At 47.1% G+C, this 24,046-nt stretch overlaps 1 protein-coding gene across 1 annotated transcript in view; it reads left to right on the top strand.

The window, feature by feature from the left end:
- shroom2a (shroom family member 2a) overlaps positions 1-19,156 on the top strand; it is a 222,708-nt gene extending 203,552 nt beyond the window's left edge. Inside the window, exons 6-10 of the mRNA XM_043700441.2 lie at positions 5,428-6,015; positions 10,852-11,385; positions 12,526-12,694; positions 14,261-14,533; positions 18,374-19,156. Of these exons, the coding sequence (XP_043556376.2) occupies positions 5,428-6,015; positions 10,852-11,385; positions 12,526-12,694; positions 14,261-14,533; positions 18,374-18,643 (1,834 nt within the window). The 3' untranslated portion in view covers positions 18,644-19,156. The remainder of the gene's footprint in view (positions 1-5,427; positions 6,016-10,851; positions 11,386-12,525; positions 12,695-14,260; positions 14,534-18,373) is intronic.
- Positions 19,157-24,046: the final 4,890 nt, after the last annotated feature.

Below are 24,046 nucleotides of genomic sequence, written 5' to 3'. Positions count from 1 at the left end.
TCGCAGGTAGATAGGATAGTGAAGAAGCCGTTTGGTATGCTTTCCTTTATTGGTCAGAGTATTGGGTACAGGAGTTGGGATGTCATGTTACGGCTGTATAGGACATTGGTTAGGCCACTGTTGGAATATTGCATGCAGTTCTGGTCTCCTTCCTATCGGAAAGATGTTGTGAAACTTGAAAGGGTTCAGAAAAGATTTACAAGGATGTTGCCATGGTTGGAGAATTTGAGCTGTAGGGAGAGGCTGAACAGGCTGGGGCTGTTTTCTCTGGAGCGTCGGAGGCTGAGGGGTGACCTTATAAAGGTTTATTAAATCATATGGGGCATGGTTAGGGTTAATGGACAAGGTCTTTTCCCTGGGGTGGGGGAGTCCAGAACTAGAGAGCATAGGTTTAGGGTGAGAGGGGAAAGATATAAAAGAGACCTAAGGGGCAACTTTTTCATACAGAGGGTGGTGCGTGTATGGAATGAGCTGCCAGAGGAAGTGGTGGAGGCTGGTACAATTGCAACATTTAGAAGACATCTGGGTGGGTATATGAATAGGAAGGGTTTGGAGGGATATGGGCCAGATGCTGGCAAATGGGACTACATTAGGTTGGGATATCTGGTCGGCATGGACGGGTTGGACCGATGGATCTGTTTCCGTGCTGTACATCTCTATGACTCTATATGAAACAGAATACCTGGTCTCACACTCACTGCTGCCTTTGGGATCTTGCTGAGTGAATATTTTCTTTTGTTACGTTGGAGTGCTCACATGTCGTGGTACACTCTTTACAAATGCAAATCACTTTTAGTATCCCAATGCAGTTGTGACTGTTTTTGGAAGAAACTGGAAAATATTTGGAAGATTTACAGAGGTGATATTTGGGATGCAAATGGCCTGTGAGTCTCTGAAACTCATTTATTTTGGTGGGGGGGGGGGGGAGAAATGGGTCAAATAAAAATGAAATGAAAACAAAGAAGGCTGGAAGTGCACAACACTGCCAGAGGTTTAATGGTTTGGAAGTAGTGTTGAACAGAATCCCCACCTCTTGGGTTGACGTTAAAGAAAACATACTTTGAAAGTTAGCATTAGAGGTCTTTGCATTGCCCTGTTCAGTTTTATCCCTGAGGCGATATCATTCAAACAGATTATTTCACCGTCTTCAAAGGTATTCTGGGGCATCCTAAGGTTGTGAACGTCACTATATAAATGCACATTCTTTCTTTCACCTCTCTTTTAGCCATGGCTTTTTTTCTGTTGCTGGCCGGGGAGTTCCTAAAAGGTTTGGAGAGCTGATTGCTCCGTAAATGATTCTGATTGTATGGTTGTCTCGCACTTTGCAGGTCTTTGCCTCCGGCTGCAACTGATTCTTGGAAGTCCTGTTCTCTCTCTCTCTGCTTCCTCTGAACTGTAAGCTATATTCAGCATGTTGCATGAACTTGATTGCAGTCTGTGACAGTTAGAATGCTGAGTTCAGCTCTATTCTTGCTGTTTTGCATGTGCTTTGTGACACTGACAGAGAATGCTGCTAATCTTTGTGCTCTTTGCTGAACAATTGACTTCGTGCGCTGATTGTTTTAACAGGCATCATTTTTAAAAAAGAACCTTTTAATAGACCGAACATAGACGACCTAACGATCAAAGTGACCGCGACTCACATTAAATCAGGCTGTTAATATTTCGTTGTTCGAGAGAGACAGAAAAGGCGACCCTGTAATAAAATATCCCCAAAGCACTGCTCCTAAAAAAGCGTGTTATTCACCTGTTTCTGAACAGCACAGTGTTGCAGCTTCTGTTCATTTTCAGCTGCTCTGAAAACAGAGGTTAGGGAATTCCGGGTTATTAAATCATACAGCGAACCCGTCACTAAAGAGATCCCTCACTCATTGCTCAGTCATCAGCAGACTCACCATAAAGGCATTATTGAAACGTGGAGAATCTGGAACTTCCTGATTTAACAGTTCCACTACTTGCTCCTGGATACATCGGGGAACATATTTCACTGACCCGGTGCTGCATTGTCTGAGATACTGGTGAGATCTTCAAGCCAACATTTACCTTGCAATCAACACAGCACACACTCATCCATGCACCGCCATCACACACACATCCGTGCAGACACATGCATTATTCTGAATCACATGCTCTGCCATAAATTCACTCTTACACACTCACACGTACTCCCTCACTCTCAGGAACGATGAAGGGCTTATGCCCAAAATGTCGATTCTCCTGCTCCTCATTCTCCTGCTCCTCAGATGCTGCCTGACCTGCTGTGCTTTTCCAGCACCACACTCTGATCTCCAGCATCTGCAGTCCTCACTTTCTCCTAGCAAGTAAAGGGAGTCAGGTCAAAAAGCTCCATAATGCTGCACCCTGTTGTGTCAGCCAATGGCCATCAAGAGAGAGCCACTTATTCCCAGAATTCCAGAATTGGATTGATGTGGAACATATGTTGCATCTTGCCCTCAGCAGTGCTCAGCCACAATTTTTGTACCATCTGCTTCTCTAATGCTAGCCTTTGGCTCAGTGGTGACAGTCTCCCCTCATGGCGATTGTGGATCTAAGTTCCATCTCAGAAGCTGGCGTTCCGGTGCAATACTGAGGGAGTGCTACACTGTCGGAAGTGCACTCTTGCAGGTGAAGCAGTGAACTTGAGGTGCCAAATGAAATATAAAAGATGCCACCGCCATTATTTTGCAGAAGGGGTATTTTCTCAAGTGACCTGGCCTGTTTGTGGGATTTTGCTGTGCACAAAATAACTTCCACACTTTCTCCATAACGAGCAATTACAATTCAAAAATACTGCCTTGACTATACAGCACTTTTAGTCACGGAAGGCGCTACATAAATGCGAATTCCCTTCTTTAATTTTGATGGTTATTTTCGACTTGGGGTTTGTTAAATAAGCTGTCAAGTTTTAACTGCCATTGTTGGCACAGCTTTGAGCTCTTCTCCCCCCCCCACTAAGCTTTGTAGTTAATTTCTGCTGCGGGAGACAGTTTTAGGCAGTGCTCATAGAGTTATATGGCATGGAAACAGGCCCTTCAGTCAAACCCGTCCATACCGACCATAATCCCAAACTAAACTAGTCCCACCCGCCTGCTTCTGGCTCATATCCCTCCAAACCTTTCCTATTCATGTATCTATTCAAATGTTTTTTTAACGCTGTAATTGGACCCACATCCGCCATTTCCTCAGGAAGTTTATTTCCCCATATGAACCACCCTCTGTGTAAAACATTTGCCCCTCATATCTTTATTAAATCTCTATTCTCTCGCCCTAAAAATGTGCCCCCTAATCTCCCAACCTAGGGAAAAGACAGCTACCATTAACTCTATCTATACCTCTCATGATTGTGTAAACCTCTATCAGGTCAACTTTCAACCTCCTACCCTCCAGTGAAAATAAAGCTCCAGCCCATCTTTATAACCCAGGCAGGCTGTCAGATGCCTAATATGTAGCTGCCTGACAACCTCAACCTGCCCGGGACTAAGTCTGTAAGTAGACTAGGATCCAGCGTGTTTATCAAAATGGCAGGAGTGCTGAAGATTGTTAAGGGGATGTTTGTATCGAGCACCCTTGGTAGTAATGGTTACCAGTCAGGGTTTAACTCAGTGCTACACCTCTGCAGTGATAATGAAGGGTGGAACTAGAGTTAGAATTAAATTTTATTGTCACATGTACTCAAAAATAAGAACACATGAATAGAGTGAAAAGTGTACAAAGTCGCTATTCTCCAGCATCACCTTGGCTACAAAACCAGAACTATTAAAAACCCAGTAGAAATAAAAGAAAGGTAAGAAAAACATCCAGATCTGTTTGGAAGCACAGATGCAGGCACTTGGGTTTGGGGAGCACATTAAAGTATTGCAGAAATCACCCCTGGAAATGGATGGGTTGTCTTAAGATGCCAGCAGGACTAAATGGGGCCTGCGTTCTCTCCAGTTTAGAAGAGTAGGCCAATCTCATGGAAACGTGTTAGGTTTTGAAGGGACTTTTATATTATTTGTTGTGAGGTACACCTGTCTGTGAATGGACTGGCTGATCCATTCCACCCCCTGAAGGGACACAGAGAATTTTGGGGCAAGTTTCGGTCAATTGAATTGAGCGAAGGGATGGAGTGATCCCAGAGGCTGGGAGGCACCTTCGATTAGACTTTGGAAATGATGCTAAAAGTCACGGCGGTCAATTGGGAAATGTTGCTTTCCATTGGCTGGTGGTGAGACAGGCCGGCTACTTGCGGAGCGTTTCAGAGAACACCTCTGGGACACCCGGACCAACCAACCCAACCACCCTGTGGCTCAACATTTCAATTCCCCCTCCCACTCCACCAAGGATATGCAGGTCTTTGGACTCCTCCATCGTCAGACCACAACAAAACGACGGTTGGAGGAAGAACGCCTCATCTTCCGTCTAGGAACCCTCCAACCACAAGGGATGAACTCGGATTTCACCAGTTTCCTCATTTCCCCTCCCCCCACCCTGTCTCAGTCAAATCCACCGAATTCAGCACCGCCTTCCTAACCTGCAATCTTCTTCCCGACCTCTCCGCCCCCACCCCAGTCTGACCTATCACCCTCACCTTGACCTCTTTCCACCTATCACATTTGTGACGCCCCTCCCCCAAGTCCCTCCTCCCTACCTTTTATCTTAGCCTGCTGGACAAACTTTCCTCATTCCTGAAGAAGGGCTTATGCCCGAAACGTCGATTTTCCTGTTCCCTGGATGCTGCCTGACCTGCTGCGCTTTTCCAGCAACACATTTTCAGAATGTGTGTAGACTACGTCAACTTAAGATGGTGAGCGAAACAACATGAGGCTGAATGCAGAAATGTTGTGCAATGTCAACCGCTCCCAGGAACAGTTACAGGAGCGGATTCCAAAGGGAAGTTGATAAATATGTTGAAAGGTTTGAAGCTGAGTGGACTGGCAGGGGCAGTGATGGGCAAAATGGTCTCCAGGTGCAGCGTATGACTCTGTCCATTCGCCAAAGTCTTATTTCAGTTTTGCATGAAAGGGGAACAAATTGCAAGGGATATTAAGTTAATCCTGAAGGCTAAGAGGTTTACGGTTGAAATGTTTTTGAGGTTGGTTTTGTTCTGATTTAAGTGACGAGATTTCATGGCGACCTGTCAAATACTGTGGTGCACCCCGACACTAATGTGACACTGCTTCACGGGTCTTTATTGGGAACTAGCCATAAAAGGTTGACGGGCTAGTGCCATAGTGGAGCATCAGAAGAGATATGGGCCATTCAGCCCATCAGTCCTGTTCTACCAGGTCATGGCTGATCTATATCTAAACTCCATCTAGAGCCAGTGGGATGATTTGAAGAGCTTTTTCAATGAGCTGACAAGGGCATCACGGGCCAAATGGCCTCCTGTGTTGTGATGATTTGACGATTAATTCTTACGTTGTGTTTTTTGTTGATTGTCGGTAGGTTACTGGAGCCAGGGAGCGTAGAAACTGCCTCCGAGGGATTAAGACTTCTGCTGGAGAGAGGGTCTGAGCGCGGCTGGTCTGAGCGAAATGTGCCCGCCGATGAGAATCAGGCCCGGGAATGGCGCGAAGGCCCAGCCGATGCCATGCTGAGTGGACACCTGGGAGTGGATGAGGACCAATTTGAACGGAGACCTGGGTCAGACGGTCCCACAAGCCAGGGGCTGAGCCAACCCTGGGCCGTGGCCGGGAACCTGGCCTGGTCTGGGGAGACGCAGGCATCGCCCACCCAGCCGCTACCCAACCTGCCCCGCGTGGGCGCGAGTGAAGCACCAACCACTGGCACCGATCGACCACCCAGCTCTGCTGCTAGCAACGAGCCCTGGCAGCCCATGCCCGGCGGATCCTCCAGGCCTGCCCATGCCGAGGCTGGGAAGGTGGAGCTGAGAGAGGACGCTGGGAAAAACTCGGCATTCCATCCCCTGCCGACCTTCCCGCCGGACTCTGCCCGACCTCCTTCTCCACAGTTTGCCCCTCAGAGACTCACTGACAAACCTCCCCCCACTGTGGAAGGTGACAGGCCACTCAGGTAAGCACTCCGAAACTCCTTGCGTGAAAAGAAGCCTCTTTCTTTTCCCTCCCCTGCGCATCCCCCTCAAGGCTGTGGAAAGTTTCAACATTATTAGCCATTCCCAAATTGTCCTGGAGGGGGCAGTGTCATCTGAAACTGCTGCAGTCTCTACAGTGTCGGTCAACCCACAGAGCCCTCAGGGAGGGACTTCCAGGATACTGACCCAGCGACAGTGAAGGAATGGCGAGATATTTCCAAGTCAGGATGATGAGTGACTTGGAGGGGGACTCGAAGGTGGTGGTGTTTCCATGTATATGCCTTCCGTGTGGTAAAGGTGCTGGTGAAGGAACTCTGCAGAACTGAGTGTCAGTGGTGGAGATTGTGATTGTTTGTGCGGGTGGATGGGCTGCCTATTAAACAGACTGAGTGTGTTTACCAAGATTGTTCTATCTATTGTTGCTAACCCAAGGTGAAGACCCACAGTGTGGAACACTGCCACATTTCAACAGAATTAAAAAGGAAAACAGAATATTGCCAGGCTTTGAGCTAGAGGGAGAGGCTGAACAGGCTGGGGCTGTTTTCCCTGGAGCGTCGGAGGCTGAGGGGTGACCTTATAGAGTTCTGTAAAATCATGAGGAACGTGGATAGGATGAATAGACAAGGTCTTTTCCCTGCAGTGGGGGAGTCCAGACTAGAGGGCATAGGTTTAGGGTGAAAGGGGAAAAATATAGAAGAGACCTAAGGGGCAACTTTTTCACCCAGAGGGTGGTACGTGTATGGAATGAGCTGCCAGAGGATGTGGTGGAGGCTGGTACAATTGCAATATTTAAAAGGCATTTGGATGGGTATATGAATAGGAAGGGTTTGGAGGGATATGGGCCAAGTGCTGGCAAATGGGACTAGATTAGGTTGGGATATCTGGTCGGCATGGACGGGTTGGACCAAGTGCAGTACATCTCTGTGACTTTGAGAATAAGCAAGGGAGCGGTCTCAAGTTCCCTTCTTTAAAGAAGGTTGAATGGTAGGGAGGAGAGACTGGGATGCTCGGGAGAGGCATAGAATAAGTGAGAAAATGACTAGGACTCCGATATACACTGAAGGTTGATGTCAGTGCAGGGGGACAATGTGTAAGAGAAGACCAATCTAGTCACCTGGTTCAGAAACCTGCAAAGGAATGGAAAAGGACAGTTAAACAGCTCATTGACTGTCACAGCATTGACACAGAGATGGATGGGAATGATTGCACTGGAGAAGGGGAGAGAGTGAGTGAGTTTGGTTATAGTGAAGGGTGCCAAAGAGTGAGAGGTAGGCCTGCAGTCAGAGTGGGTCAGCCCACAAGATGTGGAGGCAATGTCCAAGCCTCAGGCTTTAGAGAGAAGTAGCAGGTGCTGAAGGGCGAGGGAGACTTAGCCCAAAGGAGTGAGCCAAGCTTTCTGAAGGTGGCTCTAACAATGGATGGTGAGAAAAGGCGGGAGGGGGGGGGGCGGGGGTCCCTCCCCTCGAGTTAGTTGCATGGAGAGACTTGGGAAGCTGGGATTGTTCCCTGAGGGGGAGATGGTTCAGGAGTGATTTAACAGAGCTGTTCAAAATCACTGAGGGTTTTACCAGAATACTTGGGAGAAGCCTCAGTCACTAGAGGAGACAGTAGATGAATAATCAGGAAAGAGAACAAGAGGCGATGTGGACAGTCAGGTCAGAAAGAGGTGGAGAGACCAAGAGCGTTGTTACATGAAGAAACAGGAGTGAGGAAACAATAGGAGTGCCCATGTTTAATTCTGTTCTCTGAAATGAATAGGCAAGTTTCTTTCTATCAAACGGGGCTTTTAATGTGAGCTCTGCTTCTGTATTGTTGAAGTTAATGGTTAGCTGAGGCACATAGCTCAAATTTGATTTCTTGGTCCGTTAGCTGATCTCAGGGAAGCAACAAATGGCCTGAGTGTCCTTAGGCTGAGGAGTGAGAGCTATCAATCTGCTTCATAGTTCCAGGTGTCCCGGAGATCTTCCCTCCTCGCAAAGTGCTTTCGGGAACATCTCCGGGACACCCGCACCAATCAACCCCACCGCCCCATGGCCCAACATTTCAACTCCCCCTCCCACTCTGCCGAGGACATGCAGGTCCTGGGCCTACTTCACCGCCACTCCCTCACCACCAGACGCCTGGAGGAAGAATGCCTCATCTTCTGCCTCAGGACACTTCAACCCCAGGGCATCAATGTGAACTTCACCAGTTTCCTCATTTCCCCTCCCCCCACCTTACCCAGTTCCAACCTTCCAGCTCAGCACCGTCCTCATGACCTGTCCTACCTGCCTATCGTCCTTCCGCTCCACCCTCCTCTCAGACCTATGACCTTCATCCCCACCCCCATCCACCTATTGTACTCTTCGCTACCTTCTCCCCAGCCCCACCCCCACCCCCTTCTCATTTATCTCTCCACCCCGGAGGCTCCCTGCCTTAATTCCTGATGAAAGGTATATACCCAAAACATCGATTTTCCTGCTCCTCGGATGCTGTCTGACCTGCTGTGCTTTTCCAGCACCGCTCTAATCTTGACACTGTTCAACAGTGACTCCTACTGGCAAGCTCATGCCTGTGCACATTGGGTGCAGACAGGAATGAACTGTGATGTGGTGCCAAATGGTCAATACTCTTTATCTCAGCTTTTTTTTCCTTTTATTTGTCCATTCTTGATTGTCCTTGAGTGGTTTGTTAGGGCTTATGATAGGGCTGTTAGGAGTCAACCACATTGCCGTGGATCTGGAGTCACGTGTAGGACAGGAGCTGTCAGGGACATTCGTAAACTAGAAAGGTTTGCTTATGGCAGTTTTAGTCATTAATTCCAAATCTCTATTAATTGAGTTCAAATTCCTGCAGCTTCTGTGGTGGGACTTGAACTCAGTTCCTGGAGCACTGTCTGCTCTCTCTGGATTCCCAGTCCTACAGCAATACCACTGATCCACCATCTTCCCCGAAAAGTGAGGAGATGTTTAAACATAACTAGTTAGGCCTCAGCTGCAAGTGTTGTGCTGAGCTCTGGGCAATATGTTTTCAGAAGGATGCTGGGGCCTTAAGGGCTGCAGAAGCAATTTCCCAGACTGGTACCGATAGGTCAGCTCAGGGTAGAGAGACACTGAGGGTGTTTTCCTTAGAACGGAGTTGGTTAAGAGGAGATTTGATCATTGATAGAGGTGCTCAAAGCTGTGAAATAGAGTAGACAAGGAGAAACAGTTTTGTGTGTCAGAATGGCCACTGATCAACGGGTACAGATTTAATGACATTGATAAAAGAAGCAGAGGAGGTTGAGGACATGTTTATTCCCACAACAAGGTAGCTTTCTGACTGTGAGTGCCTGTCCCTTGGATGTGGTACCATCACTGAAAGAGACCCTTATTTCATAACAGGTTGTGGTTGTGTGGTAGGTGCCCCTCACAGGAACATTGTCAAACAAAACCTGACCCAGAGTCACTCGGTGAGATGTTGGGACAGGTCACCAGAGCTTTGCCGCTGAGGGCAATATTCCTGTCAGAGTACAAAACCCACCAGAGCAAGATGACTTGTCGTGCTGAGGATGAGCAAATGTCCATTTACATAGCACCCTTCCCGTCCTCCGGATACCTCAAAGTCCTGCCAATGATGTCAGTTGAATGTGCCGTCACTGCCATATTGCGGGAAACCCAACTTGCACACACACACACACATGTTCACGCGAGGGATGAGATTTTTAATACGCTTTCGTGGAAAATAGGTGTCACTGGTTGGGCCAGCATTTTATTGCCCATCCGTAATTGCCCAGAGGGATAAGAATCAACTGTGTTGTTGAGGGTCTGGAGTCACGTGTAGCTGTGGATGGCTCATTTCCTTCCTGAAGGGACATTAGTGAACCAAATTTTATTTGTACTGACTATCAATAATTGTTACTTGGTCACCATCTGGGCATGATGGGATTTGAAATCACATCCCTGCAGTAACAGCAGTCTGAGGTCTAGATGACTAGAATAGCGACATTACAACTACATTACTGCCTTCCCCTTTCTGGAAGGGGTACACTTTGGTCAAGGACTGGGCATGGGGAATGCTGGGTAACTCCCCGTTCTTTATATCGCGCCACGGGATGTTTCATGTTCACTCGGAATCCCAACTCCGACAGCGCGGCGCAGTGAAGTGTGAGCCTGGGTTCCGTGTCCTTCACTGGAGGCGAACTCAGAACCCTGTCCATCTGATTCCGGACCAGGAACGCTCCCACTTAGCCGGAGACAAATGGTCATCCGCGTTCATAAAACAACCCTTTCGGAGCCAGCCGGGAGATGGATGTTGCAGTGTTTAAATCGTTGTCAAATCATGTTGGAATGCAGTTGTGTGTTCTGGGGGTAGGTGAGGCTCCACAACAGAGAAACAGAGTGGAACAATGGTTTCCAGCATCTGCAGTGCTCACTTTTACCGAGAACAATGGACACTTGTGTGGGTTAGCTCTTTCTCTCTGTAACCGACTCTGAGTCTTATTCCATATCCTTTCTGTAAGTGTTCTTAAAGGTGGACCATGCTGAAATTCCTTTTGTTATGCGTGCATTCTTTCAAATGGCCATAATACTTGTCTCCAGCTATCTGCCTTATCAGTCAGCCTGATTATTCATTGTAAAGGATTAGCAGCTAATCACGGTGAGGGAAGTGCTGTTTGTGGCTTTTTTGAGGAGCCCCTTTCAGCTAGTGTGTTGATGTGCAGAGAGTCAGGGTGAGTCGCTGAAGCAAGCCCAGCAGCTGAGGATCAGTCATCCCTTCTCTCCTCTCTGACTGATCGCTGCTCTTACCGTGGTGTTTCCTTTCTGCTCAGCAAGGATTGTTTTCTCCCCGTGTGACAGGATCGAGAAGGTGACGGACTACAGTACGACGGTGAAGAAGGTGCCGATTAAGATCGTGCGGTCGGAGAGCCAGACGGAGAAAGAGAGCCGGCACAACCTCCTGAACAGGGTGGAGGAGGAGGAGGCAGGCTGTGGCGGCAGAGACCAGCAGAGGGAAGCCATCGGCAGCTGCCAGCACTCTTCGCCGTTCACCACGTACAGTCGGCAGGAGCCGGACCCGCTCCGGGAAAGCACCGCCCAGTCCACAGGAGCAGCAAGCGCCTCGTGGGAAAACAAGGAGCTCTCCCCCGTGCCCGGCTGCGGGAAGGCGAAAGAGAGGAACGTGGAAGATATCAAGTCCGAGGAGTTGGCGAGGGAGATCGTTCACAAGGACCGGACGCTGGCTGATATCTTGTACCCGAACTCTAAGCTAAAGACCACCATGGATCTGATGGAAGGCATCTTCCCCAAAGATGAGACTGTCTTACAGGAAGCTCAGCAACGCAGGAAGCTGCTTCCTAGTCGACCTTACTCACCCAAGCCGACAGAAGACAGGTAAAGTCATGGTGGGGCCGTTTGGGAAATTCACGTGCAAGTGACTGGCAAGAGTTCCCAGTTTGTTAAGGCTGCAGCTGCAGTTATAGAGTCATACAGCACGGAAATAGACCCTTCGTCCAATTTGTCTGCACCGGCCAAACATCCCAATCTGGCCTCATTCCATTTGCCAGCGTTTGGTTCAAAATCTCCGAGCCCTTCCTATTCATATACCCATCTAGATGCCTTTTAAATGTTGTTATTGCACTTGTCTCCTGAGGTGAGCCATTGATACTGTGGAGAAGGGTGTCTACACAAGGCATTAGGCAGAAGTGGGGCTTGGCCTTAGTCGAACAGAGTATCACATATTATTTAAGAACTAATTACGTTACATCGAAGATACATGATGGTCTCTTGTGAGACATTGGGCTCTACTTAAGAGCAAGTTCACATTACTTTTGCTAATACAATCTCGATTTGGAGGTGCCAGTGTTAGACTGGGGCAGACAAAGTTTAAAATCACACAACACCAGGCTATAGTCCAACAGGTTTATTTGGAAGCACTAGCTTTCGGAGCACTGCTCCTTCATCAGCCACAACCACCTGATGAAGGAGCAGCGCTCCGAAAGCTAGTGCTTCCAAATAAACCTGTTGGACTATAACCTGGTGTTGTGTGATTTTAAAGTTAAAACAAGCTCATTGGTAACAAACACAGAACTAGCAGCAGAACTGAAGACTGGTTACCCCTTCCTGGGAACAGTCCTTCATTTTGTTAATTGTTCTCGCTGTGGGTCATCTCCCTGAGCTGTTGGCTAGCAGAGAGTGGTCACATTTTCTCTCTAACTCCCACTTCCCTGTCCCCCACCTTCTGCAAATGCTTACGAGAGGCTGACCCCCCCCCCACCCCCACCAGCCACCCTCAGTCCCTTCAGTTGATGCCACCTTTCCAGGAGGCTGCAGCAACCCATCAGATGTTTGTCCCTCGAAAGACAGCAAAGTGCTCCACCCTGGGCCATGAGTAACTCTGGGTCGGCTGCAGGGGAGCTGGCTAGCAGGGGCTATGTTGGGCAGAGTCATCTCTGCTGATGAACCAAGAGTGTTTTGCTTGTCTCAACTGTCCCATAATGCAGTGTGCTTACGATGGACTGTGTGTTTTGCCAGGGAAGAGGAGATAATGCCCATGGGGGTCTCCCTAACCACCAGCTCAACCTACTACAGTACATCCGCACCAAAAGCTGAGCTGCTCAATAAGATGAAGGACATGCAGCAGCAGATAGAACAGGAGGAAGACTCAGAGGATGAGCTGAACCACGACCTCACTGAAAAGAAGGTAATGCGCTCTGCCATTTATTTGGCTGGTTTTCATTTAGTGTAGCAGCCTGGTGGTCCCGGGCAGGATGGCAGAACAGTTGGAGCGGGCAAGGGATTGGAAAGACCTGTCGCTGACACGCCAAACACCCTCGGGTTACTGTGGGAGGAGAGGTCAACAAGGCAAGGTGTGCCAAGAGAGGGCACCAAGAGGGAAGAGTGTGGTTTACCAAGGCAGAGCTAACAACAGTAGGCACACCACCATGATGTCAGTGACACGGCTGTCTGGCTCCAGTGCAGATGCTGTGTCTGTTTGTTTGTCTTGTGTGGGCTCCCTCACAGAGCTGAGCAATCATCCTGTCAAGTGACAAGATGGAGTTAGCTGGGCCCCGCTCCAGACTTAACCTCGACAGTGTGAGAGTGAGTCATGGCGTGAACTGCCCAATGTCCTCACCGGAATGGAACCTTTACACAGAGCAGAACCATCGATAGCACTGCTGTTAAAGAGCTTTCTTATTTCTCGAGTCGGATTCTCTCTTAATGGGCCCTCACTGTTTTCAAGTCGCCTTACTCACAAGGGATTTGCAAGCCAGGAAGAGGCCTTTCAGCCCAACTCGTCTGCTGATGCTCCATATTGTCTCCCAGTGCACCCTGTCAACATATCCATCTCTTTCCTTTTCCATCAGGTACTTAGCTCATTCACCCCCTTAAATATGCATCTGCTTTTTGCCTCAAATACTTTGTAGGGTACCAAGCTTCACAATTCTGCCAAAACCCAGCTTACTATTTAAAACTAAGAGCACTAAAGCAAGACTTTAATGCCACTGATGTTATTGTTTTGGATACAGAATCCTGGAATCAGCCACATGCACTCATTGTCATAGAAAATGCAATCAGATTCAATAGAGTAACAGATAAATGTATCCATTTATTAACAAACATTGATAACAGCACTATCCAGACACACACAATAATTAGAAAAATACTCTCAATCTCTGCTTCTTATTTCAACCTGTCACCAAAACATTCCCATGTTTCCATGCATGCACACTCTGCAAACACGAATATTGAGATCTTCTACCCAGTGACTCTGTTATCCATTATTTAATTATTGATTTGCCTCATCTAGACGCCCAGTGAGCCACATGTGGCCTCTGCTTAATGTACTGATGTAGCAAAGGCTACATCCAGGACTGAAATGCCTAGATTTGTAAGCTAAGATGTAGGTTACTTCTTTTCATAATAACGCATATTAAAACTAAACTGCAGGGAGAGTTTTCTGTTTGTTTCTTTTTCCATTTCTTCCACTGCCAAGTTACATTTACCCAAAACGAGAACCGCTGGATCTGAAGCCACAAATGTACCCACTTTCTTCCTTGTGCATGCCCAGTTTCATATCCAGGTTATGATGTTGCCTTAACAAGGATACACAGTGGAAAGGTGAGGGGTGCGAGTTGAAGTTAAACTGTCCGAGATTGTAGGAGGATTTGGGCTGGCGATGCGGCGTCTCTGAACATTGAGGGCCTTGGTGCTTTTTTTTCCTGTGTGATGTTGGTCGGTAAAATGGCGTCTTGTTTTGCTCCCACAGCAAGAGCTGATCGACAGCATCAGCAAGAAGCTGCAAGTGCTGCGTGAGGCCCGAGAGAGCCTGCAGGACGATATCCAGGCCAACAATCTCCTAGGCAACGAGGTGGAGGCCATTGTCAAGCAAGTCTGCAAGCCCAATGAGTTTGAGAAGTTCCGGATGTTCATCGGTGACCTGGACAAAGTGGTCAACCTGCTGCTGTCGCTGTCTGGTCGGCTGGCCAGAGTAGAGAATGCCCTCAACACCCTGGACGAGGAGGCCTCTCCGGACGAGCGGGTATGTGGCTCCGAGACGGGCCGCCCTGTTTAAAGCTTGCAGGACGACAAATTAAAGCACCGATATTATTATACAGTGTATCAAGTACAATGCTGCAGTAGTACAGCAGGGCTGCACTGATAACTGAGGGAACCATAAGATCATAAGAAATAGGAGCAGGAATAGGCCGTTCAGCCCCTCGACCCTGCTTGCCAACAATAGAATCTGACAATTCCTCACATCCACTTTGCTGGGCCTTACCTGTCGTCCTTCATTCCCCTCCCGATCACGGACCTATCTATCTCAGCCTTAAATATACCCCAGGACTGTGCTGCAGCACAGAGTTCCAAAGACACCCAGCCCTCTGAGAGAAGACATCCTTCCTCATCTCAGTCTTCAATTGCTCCCCGACCCTTACCCCTACTGTAATTCTGAGACTACACCCTCTGGCTGTAGACTCTCCCATGAGGAGAGACACCCCCTCAGCGTTTACCCTGTCAGTCCCCTTCAGAATCCTGTAGATTTCAGTGCGATCACCTCTCTTTCTTTTAAACCCCAGTGAGTACAGTCTCAAGCTGTTTAGCTTTTTCTCACAAGACAATCCCTGTACCAGGGATCATCCGAGTGAACCATCTCCAATCTGCCTCCAATCAAGCTTATGTATCTCTCCTTAAATAAGGGGACCAAAACAGTTCAGAACCTTGCACAGTTGTATTAAGACTTACCTATTTATTTATCTATGCTACTTAACTCTGTGATCTGCCTGTATTGCTTGCAAGATAAAGCTTTTCACTGTGTCTCGGTACACGTGACAATAAATTCAATTCAAGACATCCCTGCTCTTACACTCTAACCCCCTTTGAAATAAGTGCCAACATCCCATAAGCCTTCCTGATTGCTTGCTGTATCTGTGTGCTAGCTTTCTGTGATTCGTGCACAAGTAACCCCAAGTCCCTCTGTTTTGCAGCACTCTGCAGTTTTCTGCTAATTAAATAATGCTGTTCTTTTGTTCTCCCTTTCAAAATGAACAATGTTGCATTGCTCACATTATCCTTCAAAATGAATGCAACACCAGTGCGGCAATTTGAATAAATTCAAATCCCAACGTGTCAGTGAGGGTACTTGTTTACAGACTTTGCAAACGTACAGTTAGTATCAGTTTTTTAAAAAATTAAGAAGCTGGGGGAATTGTTTACCTGAGGGAGAAAAGCTGCCATTCTCGCCCAGTCTGACTACTAGGTGACTCCAGTCTTAAACCAACGTGGTTGATTCTGAAGTTCCCTCTGAAATGATCTTTGGCTTGTTCCAAAGTGCTACCAGCAGTTAAAGGGGAGTACCCAATGCTGCCTTGGAGCAACATGGGAGAGACATTGAAGATTGACAATGCCAATGGCACCATCCTAGTTTAATCAGGTACATAATAATCTGCAGTTGTAGAGTCATAGAGATGTACAGCACAAAAACAGACCCTATGGTCCAACTCATCCACGCCAACCAGATATCCTAAACTAACCGAGTCCCATTTCCCACAATTTGACCCATATCCCTCTAAACCCTTCCTATCTATGTACCTGTCCATATGCCTTTTAAATGTTGTAATTGTACCAGCCTTCACTAGTTTCTCTGGCAGCTCATTCCATACACACATCAATAAGTTGCTATCCGAATTCAGAGAACATTAGACAAACTCAGCAGGTCTGGCAGCATCTGTGGAGAGAGAAACAGAGTTAACATTTCAAGTGCAGTGACCCTTCTTCAGAACTTTCTCTTTTTCGTCGCTCAAAAGAAGAGGCATACTAGACTCGAAAAATTAACTCTGTTTCTCTCTCTCTGCACAGACGCTGCCAGACCTGCTGAGTTTCTCCATTCTCTGTCTTGGTTTCACATTTCCAACATCTGCTGCACTTTGCCGGAGTGATCTACTGAATGCCTTGTAACTCATAAACTCACTGCTGAATATGATGATTTCCACTGTTCACCGATATATTAATTAATATTAAATGTTAACTGAGTTATTCCAGGGACTTAGCCATTGCATTCCAGCCAACTACAGCATGTCTAGGAGAGGGAATTGAAAACTAGGTTTAAGGTGAGAGGGAAAAGGTTTAAGAAGGACCCGAGGGGCAATTTCTTCATTCAGAGTGTGGTGCATGTATAGAATGGGCTACCAGCCAAAGTTTTTGAGTTAGGTACAATTGCAACATTTAAAAAAAACATTTGGATAGATACATGGATGAGAAGGGATTAGAGGGATATGAACCAAATGTGGGCAATTGGAACTAGCTGGGTGGGCACCTTGGTCATTTTAATTTGAGGATACACAATAGAGACCAAATGAAGATAATTTTAGGATTAGATTAGATTACTTACAATGTGGAAACAGGCCCTTCGGCCCAACAAGTCCACACCGCCCCGCCGAAGCGCAACCCACCCATACCCCTACACTTACCCCTTACCTAACACTACGGGCAATTTAGCATGGCCAATTCACCTGACCTGCACATCTTTGGACAGTGGGAGGAAACCGGAGCACCCGGAGGAAACCCACGCAGACACGGGGAGAACGTGCAAACTCCACACAGTCAGTCGCCTAAGGCGGGTATTGAACCCGGGTCTCTGGCGCTGTGAGGCAGCAGTGCTAACCACTGTGCCACCGTGCCGCCACATCATAGATGTCAAAAAATTTGGATTCTTAGTCCTGATGTTTTTGCATATCCACAGGACAGTGCTGGCCATAGAATTAGGAAGTTGACAGAATTTGCATTTATATAGCACCTTTCACTATAAAAAGACATTGCAAGGCATTTTTAAAATATGAAATATTTTTCAAATCGTTGCTGTACTTGGTCCCGCAGCAGGCTCAATTGCACAAAGCAAGATCCCACAAACATCAGTGAAATGATCACCAGGCCATCTGTTTTGGTCATGTTGGTTGAAGAATAGATATTGGCCAGACCACCAGGACGATCTCCCCTGCTATTCAAACTAACATCGTGGAACCTTTTACTTGCACCTGGGAAGGCAAACAGGATCTCGGGTTAATGCCTCATTCACGAGGGACAGTGCAGCACTCCCAGAGTGTCAGTCTGGATATTATGCCGAGGTGCCTGTGATGTGAGGCTTGAACCCACAACCTTCTGGCTCGGATGTGAGAGTGCTACCCACTGAAACAAAGATAGCACCTAAAATCCGAGGCCGTCCTGAACTCTCGGGGTCGGCTGTGTGCAGGTCAGCTACGCAGAGGAGGAATAGCTCCACTCCAGGGAGAATAAACAGCCACAGATCGGAACAGTAGCCAGTGATTGCCACTAGAATGTCATGCATGTGTATGTGTGTATGTATGTGTATATAACACAGACATATGTATATGTACTATATATTTATATATATATGCAGGCCCCAGCAATGCCTTCCCTGGCCGGTGAGATTGCTGACACACCGAACGGACCTGAGAGAGTACATGCAACCATCAGTCATAAACCTCAACCCAGCAAATGATACCCCACTCTCTGGAGAGTTGAGGCGAGACTAACCAAGAGTAACAGGGAGGCAGCATTAAAACAAGAGTGAGGAGATTTCCCTTGCCTTGTGTGTTGGTTCTTTTACAGAATCTCAGCTCCCCCAAAGGATTGTGCAGAAGAGATCAGGATAACAGGCTAATGTATATTCTGTAGTAAGAGACAGAAAAGAATGGCCTTCAAATGTACCTTCCCAACACCCCCCACACCTCCACAAATTGTGTGATTGTTTGAAATTTGGCATTCTTGTGTTTTTCCAGATAAATGCAATTGAAAAGATTCGGCAATCCACCTCTCTTCTCAGCAGTCCACAAGTGATTTCTGTTTTCTTTTCATTTTGTAGAAGACGCTCACTCAAAAACAAAAGCTGCTCACAAGACAGCATGAAGATGCCAAGGAGCTGAAGGAGAACTTGGACAGAAGGGAGGGGGTGGTGTTTGACATTCTCTCCAGTTACCTGACAGACGAGCTCCTCCAGGACTACGAGCACTTTGTGAAGATGAAATCGGCCCTTATTATTGAGCAAAGGGAGCTGGAGGACAAGATCAAACTGGGAGAGGAGCAGCTCAAGTGTCTGCTGGAGAGCCTGCCTGTTGATGGCAAATCAAAGTAGAAACCAAAGGGTTAAAATGTTATACTGGACACTGGGCTGCCTGCTCCCCTCTTTCTATCTGTGTGTGTGTGGTATAGCTGGATCTGTCCACTGGGGGGAGCTCAGCATGGGAGGAATGACTTGAGGCCACGATTCTGAGCATCAATGTTCAATGCAGAACTGAGTTCTGTCATATTGAACGTTTAATATTTTTAAACTTTTGGATATTTAGTCACACGTTTGACATTCTATTTGCTGCCACATCAACCACTTCCCCGCCTACCACCCCCAGTCCCGCCGATTTGTCCCGTTTTTAATCTGAGAAGGGTGAAAACGAAAAAGAATTGTTTCCTCATTGATTTTTGGGCAAGATCCTGATGCTTTGGTTCCCAAACAAGTTTTTTTCCCCCCTTCTGGATAAATGTGACACGTTCATAAAATGATGTGATAACTGGATATTTTTTCTTTAAAAAAAGAATGTGCATTAAATTAATTTATTGTAGCATTTATTAAAGCAAATAGATGGTTACAGAAGACAACAGTGTTTCATTGGAGGCAGTGTTGAATATGTCAATGTTTTATTTCCTGGTTTACAGATCTTTACACTCAAACTCTGCATGACGAAATGTCTCTAATCATCTTGCTTAAGTAAACTAGTTTTCACCCCCTCCGGCATGCTCTGTGTTTGGCCTTCAAATGTGCATTTTAAAAACCTGAATGTAAAAAAGACTCTACTCAGCTTATGAAAAGAACAGCCAAATCATGTGCCTCTAAAATGGTTTGACTTTCATCTTGCGATAAGCTTCAATGTTATCAAGGAGTGAAAGGATGATTAAAACTAATCACACGTGGTCAGAGCAACCAGGCAAACACCCTAAGGCTCTGTCAACAACTTAAACATTGTGGAGGAGGTTTTAATTTTAGCTGCTGAAGATACATTTCAGAATACCTGGCAGTATATTTTAGAAAATTGCAGGTTATAACAGTTTTCTAAGACCAAAATGGCCAATGTTATGGTGCTGCTTTGCGTTAATTGTAGTGCACTGCTGGAAGTCTAACATTACCATTTGTAATGTAAAACACTCATCGTCAGGAGCTCACCAGTAAGGGTCAATATACTTGGGTTTTGTTAAAAGCAACGGAGACAAAGATCTTTTTCGATTCTTATAAGTGCCATTCAAAATACAGCATCCAAACCACAATGCAATGTAGGCAAAGTGACCTGCATACGAAGGGTTTGAACATTGGAATGACTTGGCTGCCTTTCTGTCTAGTTTCGGATACTGAATGGGGCTTTGCCAGTTTGTAAACTGTTGACGTTTTAAAAGTCGGTAACACTCTGTTACATTTGCCTGAATGCACTTCATGTCAAATCTGTGTAAGTTGGGTGTTTCTACCTGCACCTGTGTAAACTAGGCACTGCAGTAGATTGTAATTATAGTGTGACAAGTTGACATTGGTTTCCATTGTCAATGTGGGACAGAATCTGTGCTTTTCAAATGGGACTGATTTAATGATGTCTGCATTCTGTGGCCCTGTTATCCTCCAACTTTTATGTTTCTCTCGCCTGACGTTTGCACTGGTTTAACTTGCTGGGTTCCATAAGTGTTGCTCAGTCTACTACAGCATTAGAGTCAGCTCCTCAGTAAAGGTCTGGCTGCTGTTGACACCACACGCGCACACATGTTTTATTCAATGGCTTCTTTCGAAACTTTGTGCACTCTTGCTGCTGAGGAAGCAGAAAAGGGAGGTGCCGGAAGAGTGTGCACTTTTCACTGCTGTGTTAAATGGCCAGTTTGGAGGCTCCCACATCACCACCAGCAATGAGGCTGTGATATATTTTAGTGATACGGATTGAGAGCTGGGCGGCAAGTTCCCTGGGAGTAAAGAGTTTGATCTTCCACCTGGAAGGGCGGCCACGTCCTTAGTTTAGGAGATGTGAGAGACCGGAAATAATGGAGCAGTATCATTACTTCAGTCAAACCTGCAACGCTTTGTGATTAATGCGAGCTACCACTATGTTGCCATTCATTGTGGAGACCTCTAACAACTGATTGCCCGTCCTCCTCCAAGGGCAGTGCCTGCTGCTGGAGTACAATACCACAAGTGCTCACCTCCGGTGGGTCTTCCATGTGCGAACATCAAGTGGGTTGTTTGATGGTTGGGCCTCTGGCTGAGAGGTAGGGTACTACTTTGAGCAAACTAAAAGCAATTAACCTCACTAACTGTCAGGGTTGGAGCTATAGGAAGAGGTTGAATAGGCTGGAGTGTCGGAGGCTGAGGGGTGACCTAATAGAGATTTATAAAATCGTGAGGTGCATGGATAGGGTGAATAGACAAGGTCTTTTCCCTGGGGTGGGGCAATCCAGAACTAGAGGGCATTGGTTTAGGGTGAGAGTGGAAAGATTTACAAAGGGACCCAAGGGGCAACTTCTTCACACAGAGGGTTGTGCGTGTATGGAATGAGCTGCCAGAGGAAGTGGTGGAGGCTGGTACAATTACAACATTTAAAAGGCATCTGGGTGAATATATGAATAAAAATGGTTTAGAGGGATATGGGCCAAATGCTGGCAAATGCAACAAGATTAGGTTAGGATAATTGGTCAGCACGGACGAGTTGGACCGAAGGGTCTATTTCCATGCCTGATTTCATACATCTCTATGACTAACTAATGAACCACCCCTTAAACGGCCACTTTAATAGTAAAAGTTTTGATATTTGTATGAGCAGTTGCCAGTTAAACCCACCATAGCAATTAATTATATTCAATGTTATTAATTCTGCCATCACATATCTCCATGGCAATATTGCAGTCCACTGATAGGTCAGCTGACTCTGATACCTCTTCCAACATTCCTCACACAATCCCAAAACTGTTACAGGTCTATGAGGCCATTTGGCCCTGCATGCTTGTCATCTAGTGCTAATCCCCTGTATTTTACCCATGTCTGTGCACACTGTTTCTATAGAAAAACTCAAATGCCATCTTGAACGTCTCACCTGAACCTGCCCCAAACACATTACCAGGCAGTGCACCTTATACCCTAGCTACACGCTGTGGGAAAATGATTGCTTTTTCTCACACTACCCTTGTTTAGTTTGCAGATTGCTTCTAATCTATGTTCCCTGATATTATTCCTCGAGGGACTGCTTCTCCCTGTCTAGTCTGTCCAGCCCATTCGTGATTTTGAAAACCTCTGTCAAATCTCATCTCAGTCACCTTCTCTCCGAGGAAAGCGGTCCCAACGTCATCAATCTATCCAACCAACTGAAGTTTCTTATTCCTGGAACCGTTCTTGGAAATCGCTTCTGCGCTCTCTCCAGGGTGTCCGCATCTTCGCTGTAACGATGCACCCGCAATGGTACCCAATACTCCAGCTGAGGTCTAACCAGTGCCTTAGACAAGTTCAACATCATCTCCTTGCTCTGGTACTTTACGCCCTTCATAATTAAACTGAGAACACTGCATGCTTTGCAAACTGCTCTTTCCATCTGACCTGTGATGTTCAATGGTCTTTGCACATGTTCAAGGAGAAAGTGAGGTCTGCAGATGCTGGAGATCAAAGTTGAAACTTTATTGCTGGAACAGCACAGCAGGTCAGGCAGCATCCAGGGAACAGGAGATTCGACGTTTCGGGCACAGGCCCTTCTTCAGGAATGAGCAGAGAGTGTTCAGCAGGAGAAGATAAAAGGTAGGGAGGAGGGACTTGGAGGAGGGGCGTTGGAAATGTGATAGGTGGAAAGAGGTCAAGGTGAGGGTGATAGGTCGGAGTAGGATGGAGGCGGAGAGGTCAAGAAGAAGTCTGCAGGTCAGGAAGGCAGTGCCGGGCTGGAGGGATTCGGCTGAGACAAGGTGGGGGGAGGGGGGATGAAGAAACTGGTGAAGTCCAAGTTCATCCCCTGCGGTTGGAGGGTTCCCAGTCGGAAGATAAGACGCTCCTCCTCCGACCGTCGCGTTGTTGTGGTTTGGCGGTGGATGAGTCCAATGACCTGCATAAACTCGGTGGAGTGGGAGGGGGAGTTGAAATGCTGTGCTACAGGGTGGTTGGGTTGGTTCGTCCGGGTGGTCCAGAGGTGCTCTCTCCCCCTCCACCGAGGATATGCAGGTCATTGGACTCATCCACCGCCAAACCACAACAACGCGACGGTCGGAGGAGGAGCGTCTTATCTTCCGACTGGGAACCCTCCAACCACAGGGGATGAACTTGGACTTCACCAGTTTCTTCATCCCCCCTCCCCCCACCTTGTCTCAGCCGAATCCCTCCAGCCCGGCACCGCCTTCCTGACCTGCAGTCTTCTTCTTGACCTCTCCGCCTCCATCCTACTCCGACCTATCACCCTCACCTTGACCTCTTTCCACCTATCACATTTCCAACGCCCCTCCTCCAAGTCCCTCCTCCCTACCTTTTATCTTCTCCTGCTGAACACTCTCTGCTCATTCCTGAAGAAGGGCCTGTGCCCGAAACGTCGAATCTCCTGTTCCCTGGATGCTGCCTGACCTGCTGTGCTGTTCCAGCAATAAAGTTTCAACTTTGCACATGTTCACCCAGGTTCCTCTGCACCTGCACTCCCTTAGGCTTGTATTCCAGGACTTTGGAACAATCCAGTGCTCAACTGGACCCTTCACGCTAAACACAATCTTTGTTAAAATAATCTGACCTTGTGGGGTAGGTTGGATCAGCTTGCTTGTCTCTTCTGTCTGTCAGATTTCTCCAATTCCCTTTTTACAAAGTTACGATTGACTCTGTCATGTTCTATCTGGAAACTTGCAGTGTTGAAACGAAATTCTCATCTTCCTCCAGTTTCTTTGCCTTGAAACGTTGTCCTTGAGTTAGTGACCCTCCTACGAGGCCTCCTGGGAGCTGACATCAACTTAATGTTGCAACAATTCAAAATGAAACAGTTCCACAGAGGATGCATCTTGTTTTTTCATAGGGGCACCAGCTCATAGTTCACTATTACTGCATTCATATAGTGCCTGTTCCACAGGAAACATCTACCCAGGCTGTACACCAATACGAGTAATTGAATTTCAGACTACAAAGCACAACGTGCAACTGATGGTCTAAGCACAAGAAGATGGGGTTACATCGATAGGGGCAGCATGGTGGCTCAATGGTTAGCACTGCTGCCTCACAGCACCAGGGTCCCAGGTTCGATTCTAGCTTTAGACGACTGACTGTGTGGAGTTTGCATATTTTCCCCATGTCTGCGTGGGTTTCCTCCGGGTGCTCCGGTTTCCTCCCACAATCCAAAAATGTGCAGGTCAGGTGAATTGGCCATGCTAAATTGCCCGTAGTGTTAGGTGCATTAATCAGAGGGAAATGAGTCTGGGTGGGTTACTCATCGGAGGGTCGGTGTGGACTGGTTGGGCCGAAGGGCCTGTTTCCACATTGTAGGGAATCTAATCTAATCAAAAGATA

Source organism: Chiloscyllium plagiosum, unplaced genomic scaffold, assembly GCF_037043375.1.
Source record: "Chiloscyllium plagiosum isolate Xiang-an unplaced genomic scaffold, Cpla_swu_hap1 HiC_scaffold_12, whole genome shotgun sequence".
NCBI classification, from domain to species: domain Eukaryota; kingdom Metazoa; phylum Chordata; class Chondrichthyes; order Orectolobiformes; family Hemiscylliidae; genus Chiloscyllium; species Chiloscyllium plagiosum.
Note: the sequence above shows the minus strand (reverse complement) of the source record. Positions and strands in the feature narration are given on the sequence as shown.